This window comes from Lolium rigidum, chromosome 3 (assembly GCF_022539505.1).
Source record: "Lolium rigidum isolate FL_2022 chromosome 3, APGP_CSIRO_Lrig_0.1, whole genome shotgun sequence".
NCBI lineage: Eukaryota > Viridiplantae > Streptophyta > Magnoliopsida > Poales > Poaceae > Lolium > Lolium rigidum.
In genome coordinates, this window is record NC_061510.1 from 342,119,000 (window position 1) to 342,138,224 (window position 19,225).

At 43.8% G+C, this 19,225-nt stretch overlaps 1 protein-coding gene across 1 annotated transcript in view; it reads right to left on the reverse strand.

Annotated features, from left to right (window-relative positions):
• The window catches only part of LOC124700166 (beta-glucosidase 7-like), a 40,752-nt gene extending 21,963 nt beyond the window's left edge, over window positions 1–18,789 (reverse strand). Inside the window, exons 1-9 of the mRNA XM_047232332.1 lie at window positions 18,564–18,789; window positions 18,099–18,157; window positions 17,611–17,686; window positions 17,435–17,506; window positions 17,214–17,301; window positions 16,611–16,854; window positions 16,225–16,340; window positions 15,923–16,140; window positions 15,803–15,834 (exon numbers count right to left, since the gene is read on the reverse strand). Coding sequence (XP_047088288.1) covers window positions 15,803–15,834; window positions 15,923–16,140; window positions 16,225–16,340; window positions 16,611–16,854; window positions 17,214–17,301; window positions 17,435–17,506; window positions 17,611–17,686; window positions 18,099–18,157; window positions 18,564–18,789 — 1,131 coding nt within the window. The remainder of the gene's footprint in view (window positions 1–15,802; window positions 15,835–15,922; window positions 16,141–16,224; window positions 16,341–16,610; window positions 16,855–17,213; window positions 17,302–17,434; window positions 17,507–17,610; window positions 17,687–18,098; window positions 18,158–18,563) is intronic.
• Window positions 18,790–19,225: the final 436 nt, after the last annotated feature.

Here is a 19,225-nt window from a genome sequence, read left to right on the forward strand (position 1 = left end):
TTTTATGTTTTGTTGTGCCAAGTAAAGTCTTTGATAGAAAAGTAAGTACTAGATTTGGATTACTGCGCAGTTCCAGATTTCTTTGATGTCACGAATCTGGGTCTATCTCCCTGTAGGTAGCTCAGAAAATTACGCCAATTTACGAGCATGATCCTCAGATATGTACGCAACTTTCATTCAATTTGAGAATTTTCGTTTGAGCAAGTCTGGTGGCCTAATAAAATCCATCTTTACGGACTGTTCTGTTTTGACAGATTCTGTCTTTTATTTCGCATTGCCTCTTTTGCTATGTTGGATGAATTTCTTTGATACATTAATGTTCAGTAGCTTTATGCAATGTCCAGAAGTGTTAAGAATGATTGTGTCACCTCTGAACATGTGAATTTTTATTATGCACTAACCCTCTAATGAGTTGTTTCGAGTTTGGTGTGGAGGAAGTTTTCAAGGATCAAGAGAGGAGTATGATGCAATATGATCAAGGAGAGTGAAAGCTCTAAGCTTGGGGATGCCCCGGTGGTTCACCCCTGCATATTCTAAGAAGACTCAAGCGTCTAAGCTTGGGGATGCCCAAGGCATCCCCTTCTTCATCGACAACATTATCGGGTTCCTCCCCTGAAACTACATTTTTATTCGGCCACATCTTATGCACTTTGCTTGGAGCGTCGGTTTGTTTTTGTTTTTTGTTTTGTTTGAATAAAATGGATCCTTGCATTCACTTTATGGGAGAGAGACACGCTCCGCTGTAGCATATGGACAAATATGTCCTTAGGTTCTACTCATAGTATTCATGGCGAAGTTTCTTCTTCGTTAAATTGTTATATGGTTGGAATTGGAAAATGATACATGTAGTAAAATGCTATAATGTCTTGGATAATTTGATACTTGGCAATTGTTGTGCTCATGTTTAAGCTCTTGCATCATATACTTTGCACCCATTAATGAAGAAACACTTAGAGCTTGTTAATTTGATTTGCATATTTGGTTTCTCTAGAGTCTAGATAACATCTAGTATTGAGTTTTGAACAACAAGGAAGACGGTATGGAGTCCTATAATGTTTACCATATGTCTTTTATGTGAGTTTTGTTGTACCGTTCATCCTTGTGTTTGTTTCAAATAGCCTTGCTAGCCTAAACCTTGTATCGAGAGGGAATACTTCTCATGCATCCCAAATACTTGAGCCAACCACTATGCCATTTGTGTCCACCATACCTACCTACTACATGGTATTTATCCGCCATTCCAAAGTAAATTGCTTGAGTGCTACCTTTAAAATTTCATCATTCACCTTTGCAATATATAGCTCATGGGACAAATAGCTTAAAAACTATTGTAGTATTGAATATGTACTTATGCACTTTATCTCTTATTAAGTTGCTTGTTGAGCGATAACCATGTTTCTGGGGACGCTATCAACTATTTTTTGTTGGATATCATGTGAGTTGCTATGCATGTCCGTCTTGTCTGAAGTAAGAGAGATCTACCACCTTTATGGTTGGAGCATGCATATTGTTAGAGAAGAACATTGGGCCGCTAACTAAAGCCATGATTCATGGTGGAAGTTTCAGTTTTGGACACACATATCCTCAATCTCATATGAGAATAATAATTGTTGCCACATGCTTATGCATTAAAGAGGAGTCCATTATCTGTTGTCCATGTTGTTCCGGTATGGATGTCTAAGTTGAGAATAATCAAAAGCGAGAAATCCAAAATGCGAGCTTTCTCCTTAGACCTTTGTACAGGCGGCATGGAGGTACCCCATTGTGACACTTGGTCAAAACATGTGCATTGCAAAGATCCGGTAGTCCAAGTTAATTAGGACAAGGTGCGGGCACTATTAGTATACTATGCATGAGACTTGCAACTTGTAAGATATAACTTTCATAACTCATATGCTTTATTACTACCGTTGACAAAATTGTTTCATGTTTTCAAAATAAAAGCTCTAGCACAAATATAGCAATCGATGCTTTCCTCTTTGAAGGACCATTCTCTTTACTTTTATGTTGAGTCAGTTCACCTATCTCTCTCCACCTCAAGAAGCAAACACTTGTGTGAACTGTGCATTGATTCTTACATACTTGCATATTGTACTTGTTATATTACTCTATGTTGACAATTATCCATGAGATATACATGTTACAAGTTGAAAGCAACCGCTGAAACTTAATCTTCCTTTGTGTTGCTTCAATACCTTTACTTTGATTTATTGCTTTATGAGTTAACTCTTATGCAAGACTTATTAATACTTGTCTTGAAGTACTATTCATGAAAAGTCTTTGCTATATGATTCACTTGTTTACTCATGTCATTACCATTGTTTTGATCGCTGCATCCACTACATATGTTTACAAATAGTATGATCAAGGTTATGATGGCATATCACTTCGGAAATTATCTTTGTTATCGTTTTACCTGCTCGGGACGAGCAGAACTAAGCTTGGGGATGCTGATACGTCTCCGACGTATCGATAATTTCTTATGTTCTATGCCATATTATTGATGATACCTACATGTTTTATGCACACTTTATGTCATATTCGTGCATTTTCTGGAACTAACCTATTAACAAGATGCCGAAGTGCCAGTTCCTGTTTTCTGATGTTTTTGGTTTCAGAAATCCTAGTAACGAAATATTATCGGAATTGGACGAAACAAAGACCCAGGGGCCTATTTTTCCACGGAGCTTCCAGAAGACCGAAGAACACACGAAGTGGGGCCACGAGGGGCCGCCACCATAGGGCGGCGCGGCCCAGGTCTTGGCCGCGCCGACCTGTGGTGTGGGGCCCCCGTGTGGCCCCCCACGTCGCCCTTCCGCCTACTTAAAGCCTCCGTCGCGAAACCCCTGATGCGAAAAACCACGATACGGAAAACCTTACTGAGACGCCGCCGCCGCCGATCCCATCTCGGGGGATTCTGGAGATCTCCTCCGGCACCCTGCCGGAGAGGGGATTCATCTCCCGGAGGACTCTACACCGCCATGGTCGCCTCCGGAGTGATGAGTGAGTAGTTCACCCCTGGACTATGGGTCCATAGCAATAGCTAGATGGTTGTCTTCTCCTCATTGTGCTTCATTGTCGGATCTTGTGAGCTGCCTAACATGATCAAGATCATCTATCTGTAATACTCTATGTTGTGTTTGTCGGGATCCGATGGATAGAGAATACCATGTCATGTTAATTATCAAGTTATTACATATGTGTTGTTTATGATCTTGCATGCTCTCCGTTACTAGTAGAGGCTCTGGCCAAGTTTTTACTTTTAACTCCAAGAGGGAGTACTTATGCTCGATAGTGGGTTCATGCCCGCATTGACACCGGGACAATGACGAGAAAGTTCTAAGGTTGTGTTGTGCTTGTTGCCACTAGGGATAAAACATTGGCGCTATGTCCGAGGATGTAGTTGTTGATTACATTACGCACCATACTTAATGCAATTGTCTCGTTGCTTTGCAACTTAATACCGGAGGGGGTTCGGATGATAACCTGAAGGTGGACTTTTTAGGCATAGATGCGGTTGGATGGCGGTCTATGTACTTTGTCGTAATGCCCAATTAAATCTCACTATACTTATCATGTCATGTATGTGCATTGTTATGCCCTCTCTATTTGTCAATTGCCCGACTGTAATTTGTTCACCCAACATGCTTTTATCTTATGGGAGAGACACCTCTAGTGAACTGTGGACCCCGGTCCATTCTTTAATACTGAAATACAAATCTGCTGCAATACTTGTTTTACTATTTTCTCTGCAAACAATCATCTTCCACACAATACGGTTAATCCTTTGTTACGAGCAAGCCGGTGAGATTGACAACCTCACTCGTTTCGTTGGGGCAAAGTACTTTGGTTGTGTTGTGCGGGTTCCACGTTGGCGCCGGAATCTCCGGTGTTGCGCCGCACTACATCCCGCCGCCATCAACCTTCAACGTGCTTCTTGACTCCTACTGGTTCGATTAAACCTTGGTTTCTTACTGAGGGAAACTTGCCGCTGTGCGCATCACACCTTCCTCTTGGGGTTCCCAACGGACGTGTCAACTACACGCATCAGGGCGCGGATGTCCGGCGGCGTCTCGCGGGAGGAGGAGGACCCATAGGAAAGCTCGGAGGAAGAGGAGGAGGAAGAAGACATGGTGGCACAGGAGGGTTTTTTGGGTGCTAATGCGAGGAGGACGAAGGAGGAGCAAGCTGTTTAGAACGGTTAAATAAAAGGGATATGAGAGAGATTCAATGCCACAGCAGTTTCCGAGGAGATGATGCCCAACAGGAAAATTTTGTGGCCACGTGGAGAAGTGGAAGGGGCAAGGCATCATGATGAAGGATTCTGCGGCAGTTTCTGCTCTGCCACGACATGACCCGACGAAAGAAAGCGTAATGATTTTGGAAATGTCATTTCCAAAACCAGGGGGGCATGTGTTATCACCAGAATTTGACCAAATCAGAGGTGGGCCGCGATCAAGATGGACTTGAAGAATCTACATGGAAGAAATACGTGAATCGGCCTTTTATACCAAGTTGGGCTAAATTGCCCATGTATCTGTAACATATTAGATCGCATCTTAGTTTAGAAATTAGAGTTTTACCCGTGCACGGTTTAGTGCACGCCCACATTAGAAAGTCCCCTGGACTATAAATATGTATCTAGGGTTTATGGAATAAACAACAACCAACGTTCAACACAAACAAATCTCGGCGCATCGCCAACTCCTTCGTCTCGAGGGTTTCTACCGGTAAGCACCATGCTGCCTAGATCGCATCTTGCGATCTAGGCAGCAGAAGCCTATCCCCGTTGTTCATGCGTTGCTCGTGCTGAAGCCTTTTTGATGGCGAGTGATGACCCACAAGTATAGGGGATCGCAACAGTCTTCGAGGGAAGTATTACCCAATTTATTGATTCGACACAAGGGGAGACAAAGAATACTTGGAAGCCTTAACAACGGAGTTGTCAATTCGGTTGCACTGGAAACAGACTTGCTCGCAAGAGTTTATCGATAGTAACAGTTTTATAGCAGTAGTAGTAGTGAAATAACAGCGACAGAGTAACAAAGACAGCGAGTAGTGATTATAGTAAACAACAGGATTAAAATACCGTAGGCACGGGGACGGATAACGGGCGTTGCATGGATGAGAGAAACTCATGTAACAATCATAGCGGGGCATTTGCGAGATAATAATAAAACGGTGTCTAAGTACTAATCAATCAATAGGCATGTGTTCCAATTATAGTCGTACGTGCTCGCAATGAGAAACTTGCACAACATCTTTTGTCCTACCGGCCGGTGGCAGCCGGGCCTCAAGGGAAACTACTTGGATATTAAGGTACTCCTTTTAATAGAGTACGGAGCAAAGCATTAACACTCCGTGAACACATGTGATCCTCACGTTACTGCCATTCCCTCCGGTTGTCCCGATTTCTGTCACTTCGGGGCCATTGGTTCCGGACAGCGACATGTGTATACAACTTACAGGTAAGATCATAAACAACGAATATCATGATGAAATAATAACATGTTCAGATCTGAGATCATGGCACTCGGGCCCTAGTGACAAGCATTAAGCATAACAAGTTGCAACAATATCATAAAAGTACCATCTACGGACACTAGGCACTATGCCCTAACAATCTTATGCTATTACATGACCAATCTCATCCAATCCCTACCATCCCCTTCGCCTACGGCGGGGGAATTACTCACACATGGATGGGGGAAACATGGCTGGTTGATGTAGAGGCGTTGGCGGTGATGGCGGTGATGATCTCCTCCAATTCCCCGTCCGGCGGAGTGCCAGAACGGAGACTTCTGGCTCCCGCGACGGAGTTTCGCGATGTGGCGGCGTTCTGGAGGGTTTCTGGCGACTTCGACTTCTCCCCGTGTGTTTTTAGGTCGAAACGAATAAGTAGTCCGAAGGAGGGCGTCGGAGGCCGGCCGAGGGGGCCACACCACCGGCCGCGCGGGCCCCCCGGGCCGCGCCGCCTGGTGGTGTGGGGCCCTCGGGCCTCCACTTCAAGTGCCCTTACGGCTCCGTTAGTTTCCTGGGAAAATAGGGCCTTCGCATAAATTCCGAGGTTTTTCCCGAAAGTTGGATTTACGCACAAAAACGAGACACCGGAGCGATTCTGCTGAAAACAGCGTTAGTCCGTGTTAGTTGCATCTAAAATACACAAATTAGAGGTCAAACAATAGCAAAAGTGTTCGGGAAAGTAGATACGTTTTGGACGTATCAACTCCCCCAAGCTTAGCTTATTGCTTGTCCTCAAGCAATTCGAGTTAACAAGCGAGCGATAAAAGAACTTTCACGAACACATTTGCTCATATGATGTATATATTCTCATGATATGGCTAATACTTGAGCAGCTCATAATAAGGTACATGCAAATCAGATCATCTAACAGCTATATCAATCATGAAGAGGTACCAACAATTAATAATAAGCATCATGAATCATGTATATTAGCAGGATTGCAATGTTCATAAGAGAGTATGATAAAGTGGTATCTCGCTTGCCTGTATTTGATTGGCAAAACATAAATGCCCGGTCACCTCTAGAGTTCATAGGAAGACTAGAAGTAGTGATTGTCAAAGATAAAAGCATCAAAGTTATACCACAATCAATCATATTTTGAGACAAGCATATTATACTAAGAATGACAGTTGTGCTCTCAAGAAAGTGCTCAAAGAAAGGATGGAGACACAACATAAAAGTAAAAGATTGACCCTTCGCAGAGGGAAGCAGGGATTAACATGCGCTAGAGCTTTTCATTTTTATAAATCAGGAGTAAAATTATTTTGAGAGGTGTTTGTTGTTGTCGACGAATGGTAATGGGTACACTAACTACCTCGCCAACCGGACTTTCGAGAGCGGCTCCCATGAATTATTGCATATTTATTTGGCACTCCTTCCAACCTTTCTTGCACAAACCATGGCTAACCGAATCCTCGGGTGCCTGCCAACAATCTCATACCATGAAGGAGTGCCTTTTTATTTTAGTTTTATTATGATGATGACACTCCCCCCAACCTTTGCTTACACAAGCCATGGCTAACCGAATCCTTCGGGTGCCGTCCAACAATCACAAACCATGGAGGAGTGTCTATTTAAGTTTAATTAATTCGGGATCGGGAATCCCATTGCCGGCTCTTTTTGCAAAATTATTGGATAAGCGGATGTGCCACTATTCCATATGAGAGTCCGTCAAAAGTAAATGACAAGGTTGAAAGCTAAACACCACATACTTCCTCATGAGCTATGAAACATTAACACAAATTAAGAAGCATTTTGAAGGTTTTAAAGGTAGCGCATGAGAATTTACTTGGAATGGTTTGAAATGCCATGCATTGGTATTTATGGTGGACACTCTGGAATAACTTGGTTTTCATGTGTTTGGAGGCACGAGCAGCGTTCCCGCTCAGTACAAGTGAAGGCTAGCAAGAGACTAGGAAGCGACAAATCAAGAGAGCAGTAACTGTCATAATCATGCTTGCGGCAAAATAAATTAACTGAGGCATAAAAGTGATACAAGAACTCCGAAGCAATGTAAATCATTGAGGCTTAATTGACTCTTGTTCAGTCATATGCATGCGTGAGCATGTGCCAAGTCGATATAAATGAATTATTCAGAGGAGGATACCACAATGCCATACTTACTTATGAATAAAACAATGCAAGCAAACATCCATGACATGCTACTCATATTAATAGATTGGAGCTAAACATGAGAGATCATAAACTACTAGACTTTCTTAAATAACATATACCTCACATGAACCAACTAAGCATGCTCACATGGATGAGTATATGTACAAAAATGAAAACAAATAGAGTTCATACCAGCCTCTCACCACAATCGGATTGTCGTAGATCGTCATTATTGCCTTTTCACTTGTGTAGCTTGGATAATATGAAATGAAAACCACGCTCCAGCCACCGAAGACCATTGAACTCATGAAGAACTTTACAAACCAAAGAAGAACAGCAAATATTTTTGGTGTTTTCAAATTGCAAATAAGAACAAGAGGAAACAAGCAAACAAAGCAAAATCTTTTTGGGTTTTCTTATAGCAAACTAGCAATAGCAAATAAAGCGAAACAAATGCAAGAAACCAAAGCAAACAAATGGTGAAGAGAAACAACAGAAATATTTTTGGTCTTTTTGTGTTTTGGAAAGGAACAAAGCAAAAACAAGAAATAGCAAACTAAAAGAAACACAGAAAAGCAAGATGGCAGAAATCTGCCAAACCTTGACAGCAGTACAGAAATCAATTTTTACAAAAATCTTACGTTGCTCAGTTCAAAAAGTGTTCAACTAATGAAAGTTAGATAACAACCTGGGGAACCTGCACAAAAATGTTTAACTCAAAATAACGTTCTGGCTGTGCGCACGAATTTTTACGGTAACAGCCCAGAATCTGTTTTCAGGCAGCACTTCCCCAAATATCATCTTCCTCTCATTAGAAAACCACTCAAAGAGACTAAACAAGTATATACAAGTATCCAGCAATCATAATATGCAAAGAATGAGTGATGCCGGTATACCTCCCCCAAGCTTAGGCTTTTGACTCTTCTTGATCACATTATATCACCCTTCTCTCTTGACCCTTAAAAACTTCTGCCACACCAAACTTCTCATAAACTTTATTAGAGGGGTTAGTACTCAAAAACTTTAATCCACTTTAGTCCTGTAGTAACACATTGCAATAACTCAATAAAACATTAGCTACAGCTCTCCACGTCTAGAAAACCTCGCTTAAAGTCCACAAGAGACAATGCAAAAAAACAGAGACAGAATCTGCCAAAACAGAACAGCCAGTAAAGACGAATTTTAATAAAATACTTCCGTTGCTCAAATCAGAAAACTCAAAACTAATGAAAGTTGCGTACATATCTGAGGATCACTCACGTAAATTGGCATAATTTTCTGAGTTACCTACAGAGAATTAGGCCCAGATTCGTGACAGCAAGAAATCTGTTTCTGCGCAGAAATCCAAATCTAGCATCAACCTTCTATTAGAGACTTTACTTAGCACCATAATGCAATAAAGTAAAGACACAAATGTATTGCTACAGTAAGTAAAATAAGTGGAGGAAAAAAAATGTTGTTTATCTCCTCTATGCATATAAGATGTATTTGTTGACAAGGTTGATCAAGTCTTGCCACCAAATAAATTTTACATAGCATATGAAGAAATAAACCTCAAATCAATCATGTTACCTTGAATTGTATTGATATGGATCCAATCACAAGAGTTTGATATTCTTCTTTAGGCTCATATATAGGACAATCAATAGTTCCCACTTTGATAGTTCTCACATTAGAAATAGTATTAACTCCACACGCTTTCTCAATCCTCTTGGGGAAATAAACGGTATGTTCCCTATCATCAACATTGAAAGTAACCTTTCCTTTGTTGCAATCAATAACAGCCCCTGCGGTGTTAAGAAAAGGTCTCCCAAGAATAATGGACATATTATCATCTTCAGGCATTTCCAACACAACAAAATCAGTTAATATCAAGCAGTTAGTAGTAACTTGAACAGGGACATTCTCACATATACCAACAGGAATAGCAGTAGATTTATCAGCCATTTGCAAAGATATATCAGTAGGTATCAACTTATCTAAGTAAAGTCTCTTATAAAGAGAAAAAGGCATAACACTAACACCGGCTCCCAAGTCACATAGAGCAGTTTTTACATAATTATTCTTAATAGAACAAGGAATAGTAGGTATACATGGGTCGCCCAACTTCTTTGGAATTTTGCCATTGAAAGAGTAATTAGCAAGCATAGTAGAAATTTCCTCATTGGGGATTTTCCTTTTGTTAGTAACAATATCTTTCATATACTTTGAATAAGGAGGCAATTTAATAGCATCGGTTAAAGGGATTTGCAAGAATAAAGGTTTCATCCAATCGCGAGAATTTATTATAGTGTTCTTCTTCCTTTGATTTTAGTTTCTTAGCGAGGAAAAGGCATTGGCTTTTTCACCCAAGGTTCTCTTTCATTACCATGTTTCTCAGCAATAAAATCTTCTTTAGTATACTTTTTATTTTTAGCATGCTTTTCAGGTTCTTCTTCAACCTCTTCTTTATCAGGAGTATCATTATTATCATTATCTTCACTATTATCATGTTCATTACCACTTTTAGTTTCAGCATCAGAAATAGAAATACTATTAGGATCATTAACAGGTTCGGAGGATTCTACAACATTTTTATGTTTCTTCTTCTTTTTCCTAGAATGAGCTCTAGGTTCAATGCGTTGAGAATCTTGTTCAATTCTTTTGGGATGCCCTTCAGGATATAGAGGATCCTGGGTAGAGACACCACCTCTAGTTGTTACTTCATAAGCATGTTTTTCTTTAGCATTATTTCCTAGCAAGTCATTTTGCACTTTAGTGAGTTGATCAATTTGAGTCTGAATCATTTGAAAATGTTTGACAAGCATCTTAACATCATTGGAGGTTCTCTCCAAAATATCATGCAATTGACTAATAGCTTGAGAATTTTCCATTAGATGATTCTCTACTCTCATATTAAAATTTTCTTGCTTAACAATATAATTATCAAACTCATCTAAACATTGCGCGGGAGGTTTTGAATACGGAATATCTTCCCTAGTAAAGCGTTGAAGGGAATTTACCTCAACCATGGATGAAGGGGGAATTATCTCACATATATCTTCTATAGGAGGTAGATTCTTCACATCTTCAGATTTAATACCTTTCTCTTTGAGAGACTTCTTGGCTTCCCTCATATCTTCATCATTCAATTTAATTAAACCCCTCTTCTTCACTATTGGCGTTGGAGTTGGTTCAGGCGTATTCCAATCATCATAATTCCGGCCTATTTTAGCCAATAATTCTTCGGCGTCGTCCGGAGTTCTTTTCCTGAAAACACAACCAGCACAACTATCCGGGTATGCCCTAGACTCAATGGTTAGTCCACTATAAAATATATCAAGTAAATCATGCTTTTCTAAATCATGGTCGGGCAAAGCTCTAATAAGAGAGCAAAATCTCGTCCAAGCCTCAGGCAATTTCTCCTCATCTCCCTGATCAAAGTTATAAACTCTCTGCAAAGCGGCATGTTGAGCACTAGCGAGGAAAGTATTTGCGGAAGAAAACCTCAAGCAATTCTTTCGGACTTTTAATAGAATTAGGTGGCAAATTATTATACCAAGTTTTAGCGTCATCCTTCAATGAGAATGGAAATATTTTAGCAACAAAGTAAGTACGCTTCTTAACATCATCGAGAAAACAAGCTACTCAAAGTAGATAACTCGGTCATGTGTTCAACGGCACTTTCTTTTTCGAGTACCACAAAAAGGTGTTTTCTCAACAATAGCTATATGAGATAGATCAATAGAAAAATCATAATCTTTATCCCTAATGTTTATAGGAGATGTGGCAAATTTAGGATCGGGAGACAGTTTATATCTAACGGTATGTTACGCAAGCAACTTTTTAATTTTTCTTCCATCGGTAGTAGCATGGCATTTTTCAATAAAATCATCATCAAGTTCCACATAATCTTCATCAAAATCATCACTAGAGTATTCAAGTTCGGGTGAATTAACGGGTGTAGTAGCATTAGGAGTTTCGGTATTTTCAATTTGTCTAGATTTAGCAATTGTAGCATCTAGAAAAGATCCCAATGAACCACTATCATCAAGCACAGCAGAAACATTATCAATATTATGAGAGTGTTCAGATTCAGCGAGATGTACCCGCATGCGAAGCATGTGGCGGTGAAACAAGTTTATCAATCACGGATGGTGAATCAAGTGTAGCGGAGGTACTCGGAATTGTACCTTTTCTTGTAGTGGATGGTAATATGGCGATCTTAGTATCGCGAGGTTTACCCATGATGGAGAATTTGCAGCGAACAATATCAATCCAAGTGAACTTCCAAATAAAGCTATGCTCCCCGGCAACGGCGCCGAGAAAATAGTCTTGATGACCCACAAGTATAGGGGATCGCAACGGTCTTCGAGGGAAGTATTACCCAATTTATTGATTCGACACAAGGGGAGACAAAGAATACTTGGAAGCCTTAACAACGGAGTTGTCAATTCGATTGCACTGGAAACGAGACTTGCTCGCAAGAGTTTATCGGTAGTAACGGTTTTATAGCGATAGTAGTAGTGAAATAACAGCAGCGAGTAACAAAGACAGCGGTAGTGATTATAGTAAACAGCGGGATTAAAATACTGTAGGCACGGGGATGGATAACGGGCGTTGCATGGATGAGAGAAACTCATGTAACAATCATAGCGGGGCATTTGCGAGATAATAATAAAACGGTGTCTAAGTACTAATCAATCAATAGGCATGTGTTCCAATTATAGTCGTACGTGCTCGCAATGAGAAACTTGCACAACATCTTTTGTCCTACCAGCCGGTGGCAGCCGGGCCTCAAGGGAAACTACTTGGATATTAAGGTACTCCTTTTAATAGAGTACCGGAGCAAAGCATTAACACTCCGTGAACACATGTGATCCTCACGTTACTGCCATTCCCTCCGGTTGTCCCGATTTCGTCACTTCGGGGCCATTGGTTCCGGACAGCGACATGTGTATACAACTTGCAGGTAAGATCATAAACAACGAATATCATGATGAAATAATAACATGTTCAGATCTGAGATCATGGCACTCGGGCCCTAGTGACAAACATTAAGCATAACAAGTTGCAACAATATCATAAAAGTACCATCTACGGACACTAGGCACTATGCCCTAACAATCTTATGCTATTACATGACCAATCTCATCCAATCCCTACCATCCCCTTCGCCTACAGCGGGGGAATTACTCACACATGGATGGGGGAAACATGGCTGGTTGATGTAGAGGCTTTGGCGGTGATGGCGGTGATGATCTCCTCCAATTCCCCGTCCGGCGGAGTGCCAGAACGGAGACTTCTGGCTCCCGCGACGGAGTTTCGCGATGTGGCGGCGTTCTGGAGGGTTTCTGGCGACTTCGACTTCTCCCCGTGTGTTTTTAGGTCGAAACGAATAAGTAGTCCGAAGGAGGGCGTCGGAGGCCGGCCGAGGGGGCCACACCACCTGGCCGCGCGGGCCCCCCCTGGGCCGCGCCGCCTGGTGGTGTGGGGCCCTCGGGCCTCCACTTCAAGTGCCCTTACGGCTCCGTTAGTTTCCTGGGAAAATAGGGCCTTCTGCATAAATTCCGAGGTTTTTCCCGAAAGTTGGATTTACGCACAAAAACGAGACACCAGAGCAGTTCTGCTGAAAACAGCGTTAGTCCGTGTTAGTTGCATCCAAAATACACAAATTAGAGGTCAAACAATAGCAAAAGTGTTCGGGAAAGTAGATACGTTTTGGACGTATCAGCGAGCAACGTAGTTATCTTAGATATGTTAGGGTTAGCATTGTTATTCGTATAATATGCTATCGTAGTGTGACCCTTGCATGTCTAGCCGCCCTTACACCTATCTTAGGTGTAGGGGCGGCACCCCGCTTGATCATGGTTTAGTAGATCCGATCCGTTACGGTTGCTCCTTGATTCTTCAAGGATTAGTTTAATATCCGCAATAGTTAGGCCTTACAAAGGGTTGGAGGATCCAGCGGCGTGTAGGGTGTAGTTTGCTAGCCCTAGACAGGATGTTCCGAGGATCAACCTCGTGTTGGTTTTTAGGCCCTGTCTAGGATCGGCTTACGATCACCGTACGCGAGCGCGAGGCCCAATCGTGAGTAGGATGATCCGATTATGCGGTGAAAACCCTAAATCATCGTAGATCACTTCAGCTTTATCTTGATCAAGCAGGACCACCATATATTCGGACACCTTTGTACGAATCATGGGTGGATCGGCTCTTTGAGCCGATTCACAGGATAACCTGAGAGCCGATCGAGGCTCGTATTTAACGTTTACGTGTGTGCCCTGCAGGAAACTAAGCGAGGCATCATCCACACCTTCCTGACCGGGTATAGGTCGGGTGGCACGCCCTTGCGACAGCATCGGGCGTGTGACCAGAAGGCTTTGCGGGCCGTCGCTCAGAGGGACTGGGGCCAGCCGCAGCCCTAGTTGTTCCCGGCTCTACTGTGTTGCCAGTCGTTGCTCGACGGTGGGTTTCTGACGCCAACAGTAGTGTCGTTGCCTAGGACTATGGATGAAAGTGGTGTGGTGGAAAAATTTGACAGCATATTACTAGAAGCAGACATGTGACTAGAAGCACCGGAATCGAAAATCCAGTCCATACCTGAGTTTCCCTGGGCAGCGAAGTTGTTCATGGCCTGCAAGAACGCGGATTGGTCCCGGCTCGGTGAAGGAGCGGTGGTCGGTTGATGCGGCGGGGCGGTTGGAGCGGGCGGCATGAGGACGAGCGAAGGCTGAAACATTTGGGGGTGCTGATATGGCATGTATGGCATCCCCCGTCGTAGTAGGCCGGAGCGGCGTGGTAGGCGTTCGGCGGGGCGCGCTGGCCGAGGAGTCCGGGGAACCGGTGTGGGGGCGAAGACCCGGCGCCCGAGCACCCGTGTAGGCCGGAGGAGCGCCGATCGGAGAGGGGCCGCCCGGGGCATGGACCAAGCCTGAACCATGCCGGTCCGGGGATCATGAGGAGGGCGCCGGGTAGGCGGCGCGGCAGGTGCTTGGCGCGAGCGTCGGTACCGCCGGTGGCGGGCGCCAAGCGGGAGGAGCGGCGGTGCTGGCGCGGGCGTCGGGCGGCTGGTGGAGTGGCGGATCGCGGCGGCCGGTACATCGGATTCTTGCCCTTGTAGTTGGGGCTGGGACGCCGGCCCGGGAGGAGGCTGCCCGGCCGAGGGCTGGAAACGGTACGGGGGTCCTGCCACGGCAGTGGGCTGGCTCGTCGGGCCTTCCGGTGCAGGAGTAGGCAGCAGGGGCGGCCGGGTGGAGGCGGCGAAGACGTGAGGCCGTGCCTCCCGCCGTGTGAGGTCATCATCGGCGTTCTGCAGCAGGGACCGAATCTCCTTGAAGGAAGGGCGAGGCTGCATGAAGGGAATCATGGCTGCTTGAGTCTTGAACCGGTCGCCGAGCCCTTGGAGAAGGATGTTGATAAGCTGGCGATCAGGCATAGGATCGCCTAGTTCGCGAAGCTCATCCGCCATCGTCCGGATGCGCCGACGGTAGACGCCGAGCGAGGAGTCCCCCGAGGGGTGTTGCGGATCGCGGAGTGGAGGTTGTTGATCCGGGCGTCGGCGTTGTCCTGGAAGAGCCGGCGCGAGGGACGCCCGAAGGGCGGCGGCGGTGGCGGCCTCACGGAAAACGAGATTGAAAATCTCCGTGGACACGCGTGTGTAGATCCATTGGATGATGGCGAGATCATCTGTGATCCGGCGAGCGTCGTCGGGACGAGGGCGGCGTCGGCGGCGATGTGATGACGGAGGTTGCGGCGCCGAGGTGAACCTCAAAGAGGTGGCGCCAATGGTAGTAGTTGTGTTGGGCAAGATCTAAAGTAATAGGTATGAAGGGGGTGACATCGGCTATGGTGTCTGTGTAGGAGAGAGGAGTAGCCGTGGGAGGGGTAGAAGAGGCCGAGGCCTCGGCGGCGGCGGCCTTGGCTTGCTGGTCGAAGTAACCAGGCGGCGGTGGCGGCGGCGGCGGCTTAGGCGGCGGCGCCATAGGTCAGGATCGATTAGTCTGATACCATGTAAGATTGTATTATGTCTCACAATTGATACAAAACTGTTTCGGGTACAAGGGATATAAATAGTAGAGCCAACCGACTAAGCCTAAAACCCTAGCTTGCGTTACAAGTCTAGCTTAACCGAAACATATAATCTAACACTGAAGAAGGTTGTAGCTAAGAGCTACATATATACCTTACGTCCAATCGGTTTGCCATTTCTCTCAACTGCAAAATTTCGGTAATAAAGGATGAACTGACATTACGTGTTGCAATTTATTGATGTAAAGCCTACAGCTTAAGACAAGAAACTCACAAGCATAAGTGACTTGCCAATCGGCTGAGTAACTAGTCGGTGACTGCTGCACCAATTTCTGACCCTTCATGAAGCTAGCTGTGTATTGATTGATCCCAATATAGTCTGCTGAGCCCTTGACCAGTTTAGCTTGATCAGGAGTAAACCTGGGTAGCCTCTCTTTCACAATGTCTTGCATTATCTGTGGGTAATGCCCATTTATTAGTGGATCAACAAACCTGTATCAAATGCAAACGTCGATGGTATTAGAAATGATATTTTTTAATCTAAAGCGCTTGTCGTAGGATATGTATGTGCATTACCAGCCAACATGGAAGTCCCTGGCTCTTTGAGCTGCTTCTTGATCTTCAGTTGAATTGGTAAGACCCTCGTACCAATTGAAGTCCAGAACTATGCCAACCTTTCCCTGTTGAGATGCCTACATTTTTTCGTTTATTCAATTACTATTCGATCATCAGTCTAGGCAGAACGATGTTCACGAAAAATTGTCCTCTACATGCCCAATGGGTTAGAGAAAGAATACTAATACATTCATGGATATATACACAATAATAAAAATAAAATCATGTTGGGGGGAATTATTCCATAATTAATGCACACTTGGTCCGTAAGAGAAAAGTAATTCAAAACAACACTCCAGAAGGCTCATCATGTTATAATGTACTCTTAAGTTCAGTTATAAAAATACCTGATACTTATTTCGGTATCTTGCGACTGCGTAACCATGTGCTAAGAGAAAGTTATGAGCAACAATGTAAGGTTCTGTTGCTGAGTTTCCACCAGCAGCGCATTTGCTGCACCTTTGAGGAGGAATCGACCCTGCATCATAACCAAGAAGCGCAGCAATCCTTGGTTCATTTAATGTAAACCAGTGTTTTACACGATTGCCGAAGGTCTTAAAACAAAAATCAGCATAGTCTGCAAATAGTTCCCTACAAAACAAATATGAGGAAGTTAGTCATGCATTACTCATTGTTTAATCTTCCACATTAGAGATATAGCATTCAGCATTTACCTAGAAAATCATATAGATTGCTTATATGTAGGGCGGTTTACTTTTGGGTAAACATACAAAAAGTTCCAAATGCATAATGTTCATTCATCAATATGTGAAGTCACTTTTAATAGATAGTTGAATTACTGTACAGAGGGTTACTGGTACTTTTTCGAAGTCATAAAGCATTCACACGTATGCATATAATTCTGAACTACATGACTGCATTAACTCTAAAATGGGATAGGTAAATGTAACACATGAGTACAAGAAAGATTGAGCACTAGTTTTACTTACGCCATCTTTGCATTTAACCAGCCTCCATACTTCTTTTGAAGTGCAAGAGGGAGATCGGAGTGGTAAAGATTGATATAAGGAGTAATGCCTGCTTAGTTTTCATGGAAAGATTCAGATATGAATGTATTCAGGTTCCCATGGAAGTTTCAGAGGTTCAAATAGATGCTGAGCTCCCCACAAGATAAAAATGAAAGAAATAGATGCTTATTTACATGCTATACCTTTCTGAAGAAGGTAATCTATGAGATTACTGTAATACGCAACACCTTCTGTGTTAACTTTTCCATCACCATCTGCAGAAGTCAAAGATGAATCAGGGTGGTAACAGCTCGCGTTCCATTCAGAATTATATTGTACTTATGTACTGGATGCTACAGTCCAGCCAAATCCAGAATACCTGGGAAGATTCTGGACCATGAGATAGAAAACCGGTAGGCATCGAAATTTAATCCTTTCATGAGATTAACATCTTCCTGTGCCAGCATAAAAGGATCAATGGTAAGGCCCTGTAGTTCTTTCTCAGCAGCTGTATGGTGAATATTTAATGTTTCCCCAGAAGAAAGCTACGCATATATAGTACTATTTACAATTAGTAATGCATTGGGAGATGTCAATCAGCTCAACTTTGAGAACTGTGATCTATGCAGTGTATTTTTGAATAGGTACCGATATTTCTCTCATAGAAAGCTCGGTCAGACATCACTTCACTAACCAAGACATGATAGATATTGCCATTAGCTCATCTCTGATAACTATGTTGTGTAGATTGCTCCCCAAAAAAAACCAAAGGACCATTAAAACTTTCAAGAGCAAAAATTGAACTAATTTCTAGTATGGAAACAGTTAGTATTACTCGTATGTCGGTTTGAACTTTGGTTTCTGTACCTTGTAGCGATGATATTGATCTGTTGTAACGTCTGCATTTTGGTTCCCTACAGCATTTCCTGTCCATTGCAACACAAAATACGCAAATGTTAGTGCGGAGGAAGACAAAGATTAACGCAGTAATACACTTTGAATCTCAATTTGAATTGAAAACCGAGTGTTTAGCTAGGCTGCCAGTCTATGTAAGAACTGAATTGGTTGTTGTCTAAGATTTCGTACTTGGTACTAGTACATAATAGTCTTAGTAAGACGTGTGATCTATCTTGTCCTTCACAAATGTTCAAATACTTGTCAGAAAATATATCTTTTTTTTGCGAATCTGACAGAAAATATATCGGAGTGTCGTAAGCATTAAACACTGACGTGTAATGGGCAAGTGGTGCTGCCGGTTATGGAAGCAGAGTTTAGCCTAGGGGCAGCACAAGCGAAGTGAAGTGGTAAGCAACAGACAGACGAACGAATCACCTGGGGTGTGCGCGAATGCGTCCCAGATGGAGGGCCCGCGGCCGCCTCCGGCCGCCATGCCCTCGACCTGGTACGCCGACGTCGCCGTCCCGAAGACGAAGCCCTTGGGGAACGACGCTCTGCTCAGCCCGCCCAGCCAGTTCGCCCCCGCGGTGGCGCGCACGCAGGCTCCTCCGCCATGGTACGCGACCACCAGCGCGAGCAGCAGAAGGCACCTCGCGGTCATCTCTCTCACTCTCACCAGCTTGAGCTCACGCTCACCCACCTCCGCCCGAGTAGCCGAACTCTCGTATTTGTGAGCAAGCCGTCCTACTGGTGCAGCGGCATCTAATGGGTAATCGCACTCGAGATTGGAGTATTTCGCGATGAGCCTGACACCGACACGGCCGAGTGCTCGCGTGGGTCACGGTGTCCCAGGTGACCTCACGACGGCGTGTATGGCGAGGGGAAATGAAAATGATTGTCAGTTCACGCCTGCCGGGAGGGTGGCGAGGTCTTTCTCCGGCACTCTCGCGGGTCATGTGGAAGCGCGACCACGGTTGTGGTGTCAATAGGGGAGGCACGTGCTAAATTTACAACTTGTTGTTTCCAGATGGAGACTTAGCCTATACGCATGCAGCCTTTTATCACACCGAGTCGATTATAGGATCAACATCTTAATA